General features: G+C 45.9%; 1 protein-coding gene across 16 annotated transcripts in view; it reads right to left on the bottom strand.

Moving 5' to 3' along the window:
* RAPGEF2 (Rap guanine nucleotide exchange factor 2) overlaps positions 1 to 17,675 on the bottom strand; it is a 681,573-nt gene that overhangs the window by 285,798 nt on the left and 378,100 nt on the right. For all 16 annotated transcript variants that reach the window (XM_069243519.1, XM_069243546.1, XM_069243572.1 and 13 more), the window contains one exon: positions 3,302 to 3,469. In XM_069243519.1, coding sequence (XP_069099620.1) covers positions 3,302 to 3,469 — 168 coding nt within the window. The remainder of the gene's footprint in view (positions 1 to 3,301; positions 3,470 to 17,675) is intronic.

Here is a 17,675-nt window from a genome sequence, read left to right as displayed (position 1 = left end):
GAAGCACACCACTTTGGACTCCCCCAGATGTTTGTCAGAAGTGTCTGAATCTGGTACATTTTTCCAGGTGGCAAAGTACCCAAGTCCAAAAAGGGCAGCTGCTCACCATTGCAAGTTGGACAATATTGGAAGTTAGACAAGCCCTCCTGTCCCATATGTCAAATCAACACCCGTAAGAGTCAAATCTCCTCTCTTGCTCGCCACTGGGAAGAGATGCTTTAGTCTGTGGAGGTGGGGGTGGAAGAGGTCACAGAGGCAGAACGACTGCTGCCCCTTCAGTTGGGGCATAACCAGCCCACACCCTTTTTGTTTATTCCCTGGTGTTTAGTGACCTGTGTCTCTCTGTGGGGGGGGGGGGGGGGCAACCCTCTTTTATATTAAAAAATCCTGGTGTCTAGTGGGTTTTCTGCTCCCCCCCCCAGGTCAGTAAGATAGGCATAGAAAGACTGTGCCTATTTTTCAAGGTGGGCAGGGGCATTGCTGTACTCGTTCTGGGCAGCCCCCACCACTTCACCTTTCTATAAAAAAAATCTATGGTGCCTAGTGGGCTTTCTGACCTCTGGGGAGCAGATTGAGGGTAATAATCCCCATCTGCCACCCGGGGGAGCAGAAAGACTTTTCCTACTTTTGGGGATGGGGCCATAGCCTTGCCCACTCTGGGCAGCCCCCACCCCTCTTTGATTATCAGAAAAAAACAAAAAACTGGTGTCTAGTTTGCTTTCTGTCCCCCTGGGGGGGTGGAGAGGGTGGGGGCAGAAAGACTGCTGCCCCATCCTTTTAATTTGCCACTCGGCGGTGGGTGGGGGGGGGGGGGCGCTGGGGGTGGAGAACAGAACAACAGAATTATTATTTAAAATAAAAAAAAAAACTTAAGGGGAAGCAAAAGCACTTGCCCAAGGGGCCACACTTCCCCCTCTCTCTGGTGGCCAAGTGGAGTGGTTCCCAGCCTACGGATCGCCCTCCTGGGGCAATTCCTCAGGCAGGGATCCAGTAGGGATTCTCCCTTTCCCAACGGTACCTCCCCCATTGAAAGTGGTGCTCAGTGGGCTGAGATATGCCCCTATGCACTGAAGAAAATGAAGGCAAATGAGCAGATTGGCTTATTTTACTTTCATTTTCATCGCACGCCAATCGTCATTTCAGGGTGGGGATATTTTTAGCCTTGGTTGCTGGGGAAGCTCTTCCCCAGTAACCAAGGCGAAAAATATCCCCACCCTGAAATCCCTCTGCTGCCCACACCAGAGAGATTTCAAGTGCCATGTGCGTAGACAGCTGTTTGAAAAGTCATTTACTCATATCAATACATGGTAACAGGCAGGAAAACTAACTAAAAGACAGAGTGCATGATTCAAGTCAAATATTCTATTGAGCCTTCACATGCTAGGAAGTTAAACAGAATGCTTGGATCCAGAGGATTACCCTCATGAAACAGTCTTTAGCTTCAGGAATACTCAAATAAGTATTACTATATCACCTGGAGACCGTGTGCAATTACAGTATTAATTTCCTTTTTCTGAAAATACGTAATTTTTTTCCTAAGTCGAAATGATCCTCTCAGTTACTGCCCACATACAGTAGTGCACTGCACGTGTATGGTTGCTAATAGAACGGAATGGGGTTCATGCAATTTGACTTTTATACACCTGAAATCAAACCAATACCTGATAAATGTTAAAAGTGTCCCCTTCAAGGAGGTCAGAAACAAGGCATGCAAATCTTGCAAGATGTTAAATGATAACAAGGCATTACTTAACTCGGGCCCTGCATACCTCAAACGCATCAACTTTCATAACCAATCCAGACATCTCCACTCAGCCAGACTCCTTCTCAAGCACATCCCCACCCCCCCAATACAAAACAACAGATCCGGGGGTCAAGCCTTCTCCATCACTGCCCCAAAGCATGAGACGATCTGCCACTACACAGTCAAGCCAAGCCTACTTCTCGCTTCTTTAATTCTGCAAGAAGATAAGACTTTGGTCTGAGTAATCCCGCCAAGCCCTGGGCTGGTTAGTCTCTTATCTGCTCAGCACTCAGATACCCTCCGGGTGAAGGCACACTCTGAAAATTGTCATACCAGCCTGTACTAGACGTGTAATGAAGTTTAGCTTGGTGAAATTAATGTGAGTGAATACATTGTGATTGGACTGGGACAAGGACAATGCAGGCATTAAACGTGAGGCACAACGAAAGAAAAAATATACTCCTACGTCATCAGGTCAAGACCATGTGTGGATCTCAAAGAATATAAGGCCCCAATCAACTCTGCAGCTGTTTTTGCATTTGTTGCCTATCCCACATCTTGCACCAAACCTAGATACCATTGGTCTGATCTCCTCACTGCAAAAAAACAATCTCAATTTATTCAAGCTCCTTCAAGACAAAATGGACACAAGAATTATCGGATGAAGTCACTGCATGCCTGGATGCGTATTTGCATGTGTGTGCATATTTACATATATTACGGTAGACAGTCAGTCATATGGACCACGCCTTTTCCAGCCATGCTTGGGCAGATCCTAAGTTATTTATCCACCTTCACCAAGTTGTGGGGCCCAAAAAAATACTATTCCTGTCAAAGGCGCATAAGAAAAACAAACTGTCCAATGTTCCCCCATACATAGCTCCAAGTGAATTAATTATAGCAGAAACTGACACACCTGCAGTACGTTAAGGCCAGAGCCATACCTGCAAACCACGCAAAATAACAAGAACAGCAGATAAACAATGCAAGCAAAGTGTGACCAATTAAGGTGAAATTTGGTTGTGAATAACAAATAATTCAGGTCTTTTAATACCTATCTGAATTTTCCATCTAAACAAGTAATATTTCTTGACTGTAATCCTAATATCAGGAACTAGTTCATAAGGTAGTAAACTAGCCTTGAAAAAAGGCACTTAGCACACCTTGTAGCAACACCCACAGCCTCTTCCAAAACGTTAAGAGGAATGCTTGGCATTGCTTTTTTTATAATGCCAAAGTTAAATTTAGTCACGAATGCAAAATATTACACAGGCTCTTGATCCCCAACGATCAAGGTAACAATCGTTAGGCTACTAATAAAAACATTTCAATGACTTTAACAACAAATATAAGGGGTTGGTGTCGCTTTTGTCTTTGATTCATCCATTAGAAGAGGCAGATCATTTGTTACAATAAAAACGGTTTAGCCAGACCTCTAAAAGTGTAAAAGTCCTCCTAATATATTAAGAAACATCCTGCTACAAGAAGTACTTACAGCAATAAACAATGTTCATTTTACAAAAAAAGAAGTACACATTAGTTGCCCCATAAACTTACTGTATGATATCCTCTTGGTAAAGGTGGCTTCCCGACAGGATATGGGTCCACGGTATCAATAATTGTTTGTCGTTCTCCCTTCTGGTTAATCTTCCTGAACCTCCGGCGGGACTGCCGGTGAGAAGCTTGGCGCTGAAAATACTCCTCATTTTCATCCATATAGTCCACCTGAAATAAGTAGGTGAAATGAGGAATGCTATACCTTTGCGTAGTGGAAATGCAGTTTCTCTAGTCACAAAAACAATCCTTGGAAAACCAAAAAGATCACAACTTGCTTTGCACCGGGACCGAAGCGTGAGCTGCTGAAAAGTGAGCATTTACTAGCATTCTCTTATTCCCTCCCAGTGTTTCATTTATCAAATTAAATATGTAAATAAATAAAAAAAAACATGCAGGAGCTCAAAGTTTCTTTGAGGACACTACCTCTGGTGCTGTCGAATGGCAGGCTTTCCGAATCACAGGCTTCTTGTCTTCGATTTCCCCTCGTGCATCTTCCTTTCACCACCCTACACTTCCAGTCTATTTACCACACTGGTGGAGGATCTTCAACTCTGACTAGTCCCTTGGCCACTGCTTTCCTTCTCCTTTCTCCCTTCTTTGCCTTCTACTTGTTTGCTAAAGTCTGATGATGGAAACGAAGACCTGGTGAAACTAACTACACACATTAAACATTAGTCCCTTCACTCAGGTCACAATTTATCAGTTATTTTAAGTCTGTTGTCTATTCCAAGTTCCCTCTCAAACGCCATACAATTAATTGTAAAATGATAAATTATATTAACAGGTTTGTGTGTTTAGTTTTTGCTCATCTCCTCTGGTTGGTTTGCTGGATGTTCGTTCCTACTGTTACATTGCTTCGCACTTTTAGGTATCTGACTGTGGTAATATTTTGTTAGGCCACCATTGTAAAGAGTGAGCCATGTAAGCAGGTTATAGGGGTACTGTAGACCCTTCAAGCATTACACAGGTTTGTCCCAGTGCTTCATATGTTTGCCTGATTCCTATAGGTCCCACTGCTCTTCGGCTAGCACCCCTGCTTGCTTCTAACCCACCATGGTAGTGATAAATATACAGGTACTGTGAATCTGAGATTTTGTTACAACTAGGTTGGCAGGAAAATGTAAGACTCATTGGCTAATGTCAAGTGTCTTTGACCATTCCCCTTCACCAGCAATTACCACAATAATGTTACTAGGAAATTGTTATTGTACGTATGAAGACGGTTTAACACATTCCTAGTTCATCAAATCTGTACCAAAAACAGTATTACCACTAAACACCCAAGGGAAAACTGGAAAATGCATAGTGGAAAAACATTTTTCTGTAAAGGCATGATACGGGCATGACTCTTGCAGCCAAGAGAGAGAATTTCTTGTATTGGCTGGACCCTTACATGACTGTGCAGAATTAAGGAGCAAGTAATCCTTACATTTAATTGCCTTGTTAGCAGTTGTGCTTACGGCATCTAATATCACATATTTTAAAATGAATGGGATGGATAAATGTTTTAAAATGCAAGTGCATTGCTATAGTAGCCGCAGCAAAGACAACTATTATATTTGTTTCATATTGTACATCTGGCTGCACATAAACTATCATTTTCTGCATGAGTACTGCCTTTTCCAAGGGGCACAATTTATCTTCCCTGACGTACTCCACTTCTTCACTGGATACAAAAGGGACTCTTTTCTACTGTCCACTGAAGGAAGGATACAATTAGCTCTTTACAAATGCTAAGCACTGAGTCGGAGAGCAACATCAAGACGCCTTGCATTATGCCTCCGCTACATGTGCTGACCTACTGGAAGCGATAATAGCTGTGCGCTGTATCTTTATCCATGAGATGGAGAGGTGGCAACAAGGGATTTTTCCTTATAGTTTGAGTACAACTGCACTTAAGCCCTTTGTCACCGCAAAGACCTCCTGAAATGACAATCCGGTTCAGATTTTCCAAGGGACTCAAGTATAGAAAATTAAACTATTTGCCCGTTAATGGCAACAGAATATTTTGGGTAAAAGGCATTTTAGAATAAAGGCGTACATAGCCAACAGTTGTCTTTTGCGGGACAGCTTTAAGAAGTTTTTTGAACTGTGTAAAACGAGTACATAAAAGAACTCTATCTTGTTGCTGCGTAGCTATTTTAAGGAAACTTATCTCCAATCAGTTGAGCAAACGGTTCACTGCATATACCACCTTTCCGACAGAGAAACAACAAAAAAAACTACTGTGTGACCCAACTATTCCAGATGGGTAGAATCCATGACGCCCGGTGCCTTAGGGGGTGTGGCGAGACAGGAACTTTAGTCCACAAGATGTGGTGCGGCCCCAGACCGTAGACATCCTGGGTGAGGGTGGAACAATACATATCAAGGGTGGTAGAAGACCAGATTACACTTACACCATATTTGGTACTGCTGGAATTATGAGGCGATATTAAACTATCCAAATACGATCTCCTGTTACGTAACAAGACCCTGGCATAAGCAAAGAGGTATATTGTACAGCCCTGGGGGTGAGGGAGTAAAGTCTGTACCGACCACAGCTATATACAATTACACATGGGTCAAGAACGTGAATTGGTGTATTTGAGTTGAAGCCACAGTCTCCAAGGCGAGATGATGCCCCTGGAAGATCAACAAGACATGGTCCAAATGGAGGGATATACAAGACCCTCCGAGGGTCAGGAGAGGCATGGATGGGGAACGGGGGGGGATACGTGAAGAAAACGACAATGCAACCAGGGCACAGTGCAATTCAGACAACATGGCTGGGAGGCAAATGTCACAGCAATATGTGGCTGCAGAAATAGGAGTGTACTTGGACCTATCAGATTTTATGTTATCTGGTAGTGGTCCTCCCACCAAATGTATTGTCAGAAAAAAACAATAAAGTAATTTTTTTTTTAAAGAAAGAAAAAACTTGTGTGGAGATTTATTATTGCTCACTTCATCCTATCAACAAGAGCTGGCAAAGCTTATGAGAGCCATCAGAAGAGCTACTGGCTTTCGCAATGATTTGTAGGCATGCTGTACAGCAGCGGGGCAACTGGGCAGCACAACTAAAATTACGTTTTTTCAAAAAGTGATATAAAGAAGTCAGCGGTAATCAGCTTTTCCTTAAAAAAAAAAAAAGCACTAGAGCTTGATAATTCACAGCACTTTCAAAAATTAGTTTTAGCGTGTAAAAGCGAGAGGCTGGAAGAAGCACATGGACAACGGAGGGCTGGAAACACATGGACAGTGAGCGGAAGGGCCCGAGGTAACAGCGATAACAGAGGGTGCGTGGGAAAGTGGAGAAGCACAACGACAACTAAGGGTCTGTGAGCAGGGCTGGGACCAGCACACGAACAATGGACGGAGGGCAGGAGGTGCTGGGGCAACACACGGACATTGGAAGGTGGACAGGAGGGGAATGGTGGGGGGAGGAACAAGGAGAAGTGAGAAGAAAATGAGGGAGACAGTTGAAAAACACACACACTCTCGTAGAGTACTAAAACTAAAACATAAATATTGAATTTAAAAAAACGAGTCGTGGAAGAACCAAGTAATGCGTCCACAATCCAGGGTAAGGCAAATACAAGAAGAGGAAGGAAAGATTATAGAAGCTGATGAATAAGAAATAAACACATGAGACTTACAATTAAGCCAACCAGTGGTAAGAAACAGGCGGTCCCTAAGCCCACTATAAGGTAACAAAAGGTCTTGCAAGATGCTGGTCATACTCTGTCTTAGGCAAGACCTAAAACTATGCATATGAATCCTACAGGAAATGGGGGAGTGGAACTGTGTTGCACGCTTAAGTATAATTACACATTCTTAGACCTACTCATGCAGGCTCCAGGCCTCAACCAACCATACAGGGTATGTACACTGCGGCCTGCCAATAAACAAAGTACTGAAAGTCATGCAGAGGTGAATTGCACCAAACATTATTGTAAAGGGACAAACAAAATGCATTTGTTTATTCATATTTTTTGTGCCACACGAAGCCCAAACTTCTGCTACTGACCAGTTCCTTCTCCCAATGGCCAACATACAAATTATACTCGATGTTGCATTACCAAGAGATTGTGTGAAGAGAGAATCAATGCAGTGCAGCACTGTATGGAGGGATCATGATAAAATAAACTGACACGTTGCCACTTAAATAATATGTTGTCTTTCGCTCTAGTGAGAGAATTAAAGATCTGGTTGGGGAATGGGTTTGTTATTCTTACTCTCAATCGGGTCAGCTACATAAAAGGAGATGTCTCTCACAGGGTGAGGACACTGGAATTCAGAAACCTAAAGGGTAAAGTAAGACAATATCATCTGAGTGCAGAGTAGAGCAGACGAGGTGAGAGGTGTCAAAGAAGGGTACTTGTTCGGTCGAGCCTACCAGCCAAAACTATAAATCCCCTGCTTACCACTGGTTGACTTTACTGTCACTCATATTGGTTGCTCCTTATTTGATGGCTTTCTTTCGCACAGTTTGCCTATCCTGAGTTTCCCCCTCACCTGGAGGATAGTCGCTTTACCATCTTTCTATCCATCCACTGCTCAAATTTAGGGAGCTACTACTTCTTAATGCGTAAGCACTCCATGAGAGTGCAAGTGTGTTTCAGCTCTCTCTCTTGTGTGCTTGTCCCTGCCAAATACCAGCCCACTGTGGTCCATGCTGCTATCTCCCTAGTACTGCAAGCTCTCTTCTGTGCTTCTTCCTCGTACCCCATGTTACTCTCCCTCATGTGGTGCTTCCCCTCAGCCCCATGCCAAAAGGCACTGCAAAGCCTATAAGTCCCAAAGCTTAGACATAATGGCCTAGGCCAATGCTTGCTTGTGAATAAAAACAAATCTTTGGTGTATATGCACAAAAAGCGTGTTGCTCACTCATTCTCAACACTGATATCTTTAAAATAAAGGGAGCGGGCATGGCCAAGATGGCGGCGTGAACAGAGGCATCCGAGCGCTCCACCGCCTGGAGAAATAACATAGCGCCCCCCCACCCTTTGACCGCGCTGAGGCAGAACCGGCGGAGGGGCCACGCCTGACCGGGCCATCAGAGAGGCCCGAGACACACGTGGGCCGCGCTGACTGGCGAGGGCCGTGCCCCCGGCCCCCACGCGGTGGGATGAGATCCCAACAAGAGGACTCGCGCCCGGCAGTGCAGACGAGGGGCGGGCCGGTCGGCCTGAGAACCAGAAGGCGGCGGCACAGACCGGGCCGCAGAAGTAATGGGATGGGGGCGGGGTCTGGTTAACAAGGCTGCGGCATGCGGCCCCGGCCCCCCGGCCCTCTGAAATGCTGATGACCCTGGTTGTGGGCACCTGGTGGAACTGAAGAGGATGGGTGGGGAAAGATGGGCCCTCCTACCCCTCTTGAAAATGGATTGCCCGTGGTCCCGGTGACTGGGAGTGCAGCGGGAGGAGAGAGCTCAGCGGGGTCGATCGGCCCGCGGTGGTGAGCAGCATTAGAGCACGTCGGAGGGGGTTGCCCTCCCACGAGAGTCAGAGTGGGAATCCCACCGTGAGCTGCGAAGGGCGATGGCCTCCACCAAACCAAAGAGCGATCAGTCAGTCTGGGAGATGCTGACTAGATCCCATCCATCGCAGGGCAAGCACGCCGACGCTACTGCCAAAACACAGGGGCTTGCAGAAAAGGGAGATGCTGAGGATGACAGACCAGCACCAGTTACAAAGGGATTCCTCACCTCCTTATTCAACTCTGAGGACAGATCTTCAAGAGCTACGAAAAGATTTCTCCCAGGAGATTCGTGAGCTAAGCGCTTATCTCACCTCGTTAGGGGAAAGAGTGTCAGGTATGGAGAACAATGAGATATCCAGAGGTGATGAAGTCGAACAACTTCAACAGGAGATCATTCGCCTGCGCGAACAACAGGAGCAACTGCAGATCGTGACTGAGGATCTAGAAAATCGTTCCCGTCACCACAATATACGCATTAGAGGGGCTCCTCGTGGGGCTGAAGGAGAAGACATCAGAGAGTAGGCTACGGCTTTGTTTCGCTCACCCCTGGGCCCAGACAGTAAGCAGGAGATCATGCTGGACTGGGTCCACAGAGCTGGCTGACCAAAGGGCGCTGGGGCCCGCCCTCCCGACATCCTAGTGTGTCCACAATTTTATGACCAAAGAAGATATCCTCCAAAAGGCGCAGAATCTACCTCAGATCCAGTTTAGGGGGCACACCCTGCTGCTCTATCAGGACCTCTCTCTGCTTACACTGCAGAGGTGTGGGGAACTCAAGCCCATCACAGACTACCTCCGGGCCAACTCCACACCTTACAACTGGGGCCACCCCTTCCAACATATTCCGATGGAAGGGACCAGACACAACAGGTGAAATCGCCTCACGAGGCCTGACGGATCCTAAACTTGGAGGAGACAGAGCAAGGGGCGAATTCCCCCCGGGACGGAGCCCCCCGAAAGTCACCCTGGATGGCGACGAAAGGAACCGAAACAGAGACCACCGTGGCCATCTTCCACAGAGAGAGCTCTTGAGACACAATCTGTTTTGAACAGCACTGCTGCCAACGTTAGTACATAGCCACTGCCCGCTGCCAGAAGCTGATGGGGACACCCGCGGGCCACCCTGGGAGCCTGGAGTTGATGGATACTGACGTGGGGCCCGGGCAGCGGGCCCCTGGATGCCGCACTTAGACTTTACGAGATATCCCCAAGCCCTGTTCGAAACTTTGCTTTCTCTTGGACTTCCTGTAAAGGACTTAACCGTTGTTAGATGTGCACCTGTTGTGCCATTTTGTTAGGAATAATATGCTCCCCCCGCAAGAACCACCTTATGGCGCATATGCCTATAAACCCTCACACCGACACTCCATCCAGGGCTGCCCCCAGGTCCAGCTTACTCAAAGAGCATGGATGCCACAGCTTTACACCCCGCATTCATACACTTGACATTTAAGTGCCTAAGCCTCAATGTCCGAGGCCTTAATAATCCCTCGAAAAGACTGGTGATTCTCTCTTATCTTGAGCAGTCAATAAGCCATATATGCCTATTACAAGAGACACACCTGCTGGCCAAAGACACATACCGAATGTGTTCCAAATGGTTTCCCCAACAGTACTGGTCTTCAGCTCCCACTAAACATGGAGGGGTGCCGATCTTGGTTTCTAAAAAGTTCCATGGGGAATTAATCGCCAAGATTCAGGAGATAAAGGGCAGATATCTATCCTACAGAGTGCGAATAGACTCATTCCATTTCACACGCTCATCACCCCTACAGAGCTATACTCGTGGGTGGTGACTTCAACCTTGTTATGGACAATGACCTAGACCGGTCAGGGCAACGACAGGGGCAGACAGGGGCTCTTACTCCAGCAGGTCTGCAGTGGCTTGCAGACTGCGACTTAGATGATATCTAGCAGAAGGCTCATTCGAAGCTTCTAGACTATTCCTTTTACTTGGCTCCCACAAAGACTTATACACGCATAGATTATTTTCTGGCCTCTCCTGAGTTCCGATCTCGGGTCCAGGAGACCACAATAGAGCCCTGGGCTCTGGCAGACCATGATCCTATAACTTTAACATCCCGATTCAACCTGAACCGAGCTCCGGGTCCTGGCTGGCATTTTCGAGCAGAGGGTGGCTGCACTGGAGCGCTCCCACAAACACACGGGAGCCCCAAGAATTTGGAGAGAACTAGAGAAAACTTGCCTCCAACTGAGACGATTAGACTGGGATCGGGCCGAGTATGCTATTGCACGGCTCCAACAATACTACATTGGGGCGATCGTTGCGGGAAACTTCTTGCCCACAAATTAAGGGCACAACGCCACACTAATACCATCCAGTTGGTGCGCTCCCCCTCCCGAGGTGAGACGCAGGAGGGGCAAATTGTGGAAGCATTTTCCGAATTCTACAGGGAGTTATGCGCGACAGACACCGCGATCACCCTTGATCCCTCCACGTACCTCGCTGACTGCACAATCACGCCACTCTTGGAAAAGAATGCAACTCTCCTTGACAAACCAATCCGGATAGAAGTGATATCGGCTATTTCCTGTCATAAGGTCGGTAAGTCGCCAGGTCCGGATGGCTACACCCCCCTTTCCTATAAAACGGTCTGTCCTGCGCTAGCCCCAATACTCACACAACTCTTCAACTCTTTCACAGAGACCAAAACTCTTGCTCCCAGCATGCTAGATGAGATTATCACTGTAATTCACAAACCCGGGAAGGACATGGAGGAATGTGGTTCGTACCGACCCATTTCCCTTCTAAACATAGATGCCAAGCTGTTCACTAGCATCTTAGCACAACGCCTCAACCCTTATTTGCCCGAACTTATTAACCCGGATCAGGCGGGCTTTATACCCCATCAACAATGTGGAGACAACACAAAGCGACTCTTACATCTTATAGACAAAATGCACAGATCGCGCAGGGAGGCACTCCTACTTACTACTGACGCGGAGAAGGCGTTTGACAAGGTGCATTGGCCCTATCTCTTCCAGGTGTTAGAGCGCTTTGGGGTCGGACCGAACCTCCTGACTTGGATAAAATGTGTTTATCAAGAACCCAAAGCAGCGGTCCGAGTCAACGGCACATTGTCATTGCCATTTCCGATAAGGCGAGGAACGAGACAGGGCTGTCCACTTTCCCCGCTCCTATTCGCTCTTTACATGGAGCCCCTGGCACAAAGACTGCTAGCCAATCCCCTTATAATGGGCATAACATTTGGGGGTGGCTACCACCTTATTAGTCTCTATGCTGATGATGTGATCCTTACTCTGTCAGAACACATGGTCTCACTCCCAGCGCTCACTGACGCTTTACACAAATTCGGTTCCACTTCAGGCTTCAAAGTAAATGCACAGAAATCTCAAATTCTGAACCTGCCGGTCCTTCCTGAGCACGAGGAAGAACTGCGATCCAGATTCCTCTTTATCGAGACATCCTCGCACGTCCCGTACCTTGGTCACAAAAACAGCCCACATGAATTATGCTGCCCTTTCCAAGGCAGTACTAAAAGACTTGGAGGCATGGGGAAAACAAACTTTCTTGGTTCGTTAGAATTGCTGCAATAAAAATGACAATCCTTCCGCGCATACTCTATCTATTCCAAACACTCCCCCTTGCCCCACCACCTAACACCATGGCTACGCTTCAGACGGCGATATCAAAAGTTATATGGGACCGGAAACCTGCACGCATCTCATGCCACACACTGTACCTTCCTAAGATAGAGGGGGGGCTGGCAGTCCCAGGCCTCTTGAAGTACTCTCAAGCAGCTCAGTTATGTTTCATGCTGGAGTGGAGCCGCCCGCTCACCGAGAAACACTAGTGCTTCATGGACCAAGCTGTCGCAGGGTCCCATATATGGAAGGAGCCCTTGGCTGCAGCCCAGATATAGAACGACGGGGTTATACTCTTCACTGGTGCAACTCTCCAGGTATGGGACGCGGTGGCGACCACAAAAGTTCTCTCCCCTATGACTCCGATTTGCTCAAATCCCGACTTCACCCCTGGCCTGAAATCTGAGGGCTTACAGCGATGGCATGATGGGCGTTGCAGAAGGGTGGGGAGTCTATTCGACACAGATGGCATTATACCCTTAAATTGCCTAAAAGAGGCATATGGGCTAACAGAGGCAGACAGATTTACATATTACCAGGTCAGACAATGGGTGCTCCAACCAATGGTCACACCCCTGGTAGCGAGAACTCTCACAGCATTCGAGAAATGGCTACTGATTAAAAAAAGATGACAAGCGGCTGATTTCTGAAATCATTAAGCACCTTCCAGAAACCACACCATTCCTCAAAACTAAAGGACAGAGAAGATGGGAGGTTGAGGTGGAGAGGGACCTAACAGAAGAGGAGTGAGAAGAGGAGTGGGAAGGAATACACTACAGGGAACATCATACAGCTCACAACATACCAGGGGCTGAAACAGCATATAAGATAGCAATATATTGGGTACTATACCCCTGGGAGAATACACAAGTGGGATCCCACTAATCTGAGCTTTGCTGGAGGGGGGTGGAAACACGGGCACACTCATACACCAGCTACAGCACTGTCCCAAGCTGAAAAGATACTGGAGTAACATCCTAGACAAAATCGATAGAGTATTCCACACAGAGATTCCCAGATTTCCAACATACACTATTCTGGGCCTGCCCAACCCTCTCAACTTCCCCCTTCTCTCCTTGAGAGAACGGCAGATTGCCCTTGCCCTCAATGCGGTGCACCAGACGATTCTAGCCCTGTGGGGAACGGACAAGATTCCGAGCTACACCTCATGGCTCCATAAACTCTGGTTCATTTTAGCGATCGAGAAATTATCGCTGGCGGCCGAAAAGTGAGCAGAAGAAGATTCTGTCAACTGAATTTAATGAACTTACTTGCCCTGCATATTTAAAGACCCTGCGTCTGCTGCAGGACAGGTGATACTCATGTGAGCAGCCCAACCCTTCAGTTTGGGTTCTGGATCCTGGGAGTTAGGGGACAACTAGTCTGAGTGCCCGTGGTGGTGGAAAGTAAGGGAATTACGGCGTAACAACAGGAGGGAGCTACTTCATTTTTTTTGCCAATTGTTCTTGTTGATTGTTGACTGTTGACTGTCTGGTAACACTGCACATGAGATACAGACTATAACAGCACTCTCTGCCGAAATCCTTCTTAGATTGTATGAAAGGAGAGTCACCAATGCAGCCGGCCTGCAAGGTTGTGGGCGCATAGCTGTGTACCATGTTTCTTTCTCTTTTCCGTAATCCAAAATATCAATAAACAGATTTGATCCATAAAATAAAGGGAGCCTCCACGGTAAACGAAAAGAAAAAAACTTTGCATAACTTTATTAAATATGATATAGGGGATGTACCTTGCATCAGGTCTATTCCAAAGCTGGCTCATTCGCATTACAATATTGCTTCCTACAACTATAATATCTAGGACACATCAGAAGTAGAAGGGATTTTCTGTCAGTAGATGTCAGTACCCATGAATCAAGTCCATGTAATGGAGAGAATTTAACCAGTACTGACAACTTTGCTCATTGAATGCTAATCATCAAATACAAAGTACAACGTACCACATCACTTCTACTTCACAGGAAGAGATGTCGTCTGCTGACCATGAAATGTGGAGACGTGCTTCCTAGTCTCATTTCTGGTATTAGAACATGGAAACCATGAGATTTTTGGCAAATTACGTGATATCTTCAGTGCCCAAACTGAATTATGTTATGTAACTAACAACAAAACTAACAGTTCCCAAAGTACAGCTGGTTGGTTGAGCAGTTACATTTCACAGTCAGCAGTATCCTAATTGAATGCTCCTTCAATGTCCATCCCATCCTCGACTTGTAATTCAGTCTCAACCCAAGCAACTCTGTTCTGTATACAGCACTGCACTTAAGGTAAGTTCCCGACACAATTAAAAAAAAAAAAAAAAAAAATCTGAATGGTGTTTCATTTCTCGTTTTGTGCTTAATTTGGTTTAAATCAAATACCTGAAATATAGTTATATATTGAAGAGAACATGCAGGGAGGAAACATTTTAAGAAGAAGAAAGTATTAATACTGGAGATAATCTATGGTTTAGGGGGGAGGTAAAATGCAACAAATGATAAAACCGTAATGGTTCAGAAAACTGCTCAAATTAACTTATTTGAAAAAAAAAGTGTGCCATCATGAGAACTTAAGATAGTCAAAAGTTTCAAAGCTGGAATCCAGATCTGTACGAAAGTGTGACCAGATACAGGATGTGTTACGATGCAACAATGGAAATTAGTTCTATGTAATGAGAATAATATAAGATGATATGTGCTTTGTAACATGTGCTGCAAGTACAAAGTTTATTATTTAAAATGTCAGCAACTGTGCTCAAACAGTTGCATGTTTTGCAACTTGTTTTTTAATATTATCTACCGCTTTTCTTTTTACCGTGTGCCCGACTTATCAGAGTGTAAAGAATCAATTAGTAATCCAGTTCTTTCAGGTGTGATTTACTGAGGTCGTGCTGTATCTGCGAGAGACAGATGCTGATGGTCGAGCTAGCGAAGAGTTCTGGTGGAATCAATACCGTCCGTCGGATTCGCCTCGCTAACATCACTTCAACCGTGGGCATCAAGACGCATATGAGTAATCGTAAGCGCTACTCAGGCAAGGATATTCGTGTACACCGGGAGGGCACAGCACTTTTTCTATGCGGAGACGAAACTGTGCATCAGACGGAACACTCACTCTGCCAGAGAGCGCTGCTTGTTGTTGGTAATCACAACAGAATGTGATGCTCAATGAATGACATTTTACATCAGTCAATTAAATAAAGGGACACTTCTTCCCTCGGTAACAGATGTGAGATTCAAGGTGGGAAAGGTGCACGTTTTCACACTGTCTGCATTCGAGTACGTTTTAGAGATTGGACACATACCTGTCTTCCATACAAGCGTTTATTGCATACACCAGCACAGGGAAATTGACAGGAGTCAGAAGTTGGTTTTGTGACAACAAACTGTGGTGTGGTAGATGTTCTTAATTTGTAAATAAAAACGTGCCAGTGCCCAAAGCCCTTCTCTGAAACTAACAGCTGCTGCAATTAAACGTGCGAGCACAGAATACTGAGGCAGCGTAATCCTGAAGCCATATCGGGCCTCTTTCATTCATTTACGGCCTCTCCCTGCCCCTTCAGCTCACTCTTGCAGCTTTCTGCATTCTCCCTTTGTGAGGCTTTTTTTCGTTTTTTTCTCTTCCTCCATCTTTCCCATTTGTCTCTTTTGCTCGCAGGAAATGTGTGAGGCAAAAGAATAAATGCCGGCTTTCAAAAATAAGTGCCATCATCCATTAAGTGTAAGTAGATGTGTGAGTCGGTGTTTGGGCGAGTGAGTGGTTGATTCAGTTCCAGTATGGTACAGAAGTGGATGTGTAAGTAGCTGTATCGGTGAGCGAGTGGGTTTGTGAGTGGCTGCATTGATTGTGAGTGGGTGTATGAGTGGCTGTACACATAAGCGAGTGGCTGTGTCAGTGACTGCATGGGATAGTGAGTAGATGTGTGAGTTGTTGTATCGTTGAGTGAGTGGATATGGGAGTAGCTGTATGGGTGAGTGAGTGACTAAGTCAGCTCTTGTATGGGAGAGTATGTGGATGTGTAAGTAGCTGTATCTGTCAGCAAGTGGATTTGTGAGTGCTTGTATGGGTGAGTGACTGGGTGTGCAAGTGACAATCTGAGTAGGTGAGTCAGTGATTGTATGGTTGAGTGGGTGTATGAGTGGCAGCACGTCTGAGTGACTGTTTGGGACAGTGAATGGATGTGTGAGTAGCTGCGTGAGTGGGTATGTGAGTGGCTGTATGGGTGAGTGACTTGGTATGTAACTGACTATGGGTGAGTCAGTGACTGTATATGTGAGTATGTCTGTGGCTCTCCAAGTGGGTTTGTGTGTGGCTGTATGAGTGGGTGTGTGAATGGCTGTGTGGGTCTGCAAGTGGATGTAAGTAGCTGTACGGGTCTCTGAATAGATGAGTGACTGCCGTATGGGTGAGTGAGTGGTTGTGTCAGTGGCTGTGTGAGTGAATGAGGGTGTGTGAATGATTATGTGAGACTTTGGGTGTGTCTGGATGTATGTGAGCTTGTATGGAGGTGTGAGTGGGTGTATGATGTCATCATGATGTAATTTCAGATGTAATTTGATATGTTGTCAGTGATGTCACTGACCATGTCATGAGTGATATAATATGTGAGGTCATAAGCAGTGCATTACTGGGACTCAAGTTTTAGTTAGCTCAGGTAACTATAACTGCTGAATTTTGCAGATTTCATATTAATGAAATATGAGTTTAACTATAATGTCCCAGTAATCTTTGTGTATATATATATATATATATATATATATTTATTACCAACAATCCTCCTGTTACATGCAGAAAGTTCCCGGACACCATGTGGAGGTCCAAAAGACTTTATTCACCAATGCTTCCTCCCAGAACAACGCGTTTCAGCCGTAGCCTTGATCACGTGACGACTTTTCTTCGCACCCACATAACCAACAAAGAGTTGATCAACAACCTGGAATTCTTTTGTACGATCAAGGTAGAACGCCAACGCTCTTTTTGGGTCCAGGCTGTGGAGTCTCTCCTCTTCCTTAGAAGGATGTGGGGTGTACGTAAAAAGTAGGCAATGTGATGGATTGGCCGACATGAAAGTGTATAACCACTTTTGTCAGGAAAGATATAAATGTAGGGAGGCTTAGATGACAATGCCTGCAGTTCACTCACCCTACGGGCAGAGGTAAAGGCCACAAGAAAGGCTGGTTTTAAAGTGAGAAGCCTGAAAGGACAATTGTGGTTAGGCTCGAAAGGATCGCACATCAGAAACGTCAAAATCAAATTCAAACCCCATTGGGGCATAATAAATGGGG

This window comes from Pleurodeles waltl, chromosome 1_2 (assembly GCF_031143425.1).
Source record: "Pleurodeles waltl isolate 20211129_DDA chromosome 1_2, aPleWal1.hap1.20221129, whole genome shotgun sequence".
Classification (NCBI taxonomy): domain Eukaryota; kingdom Metazoa; phylum Chordata; class Amphibia; order Caudata; family Salamandridae; genus Pleurodeles; species Pleurodeles waltl.
The sequence above is the reverse complement of the archived record's forward strand: the minus strand, read 5'-3'. Positions and strand labels throughout refer to the sequence as shown.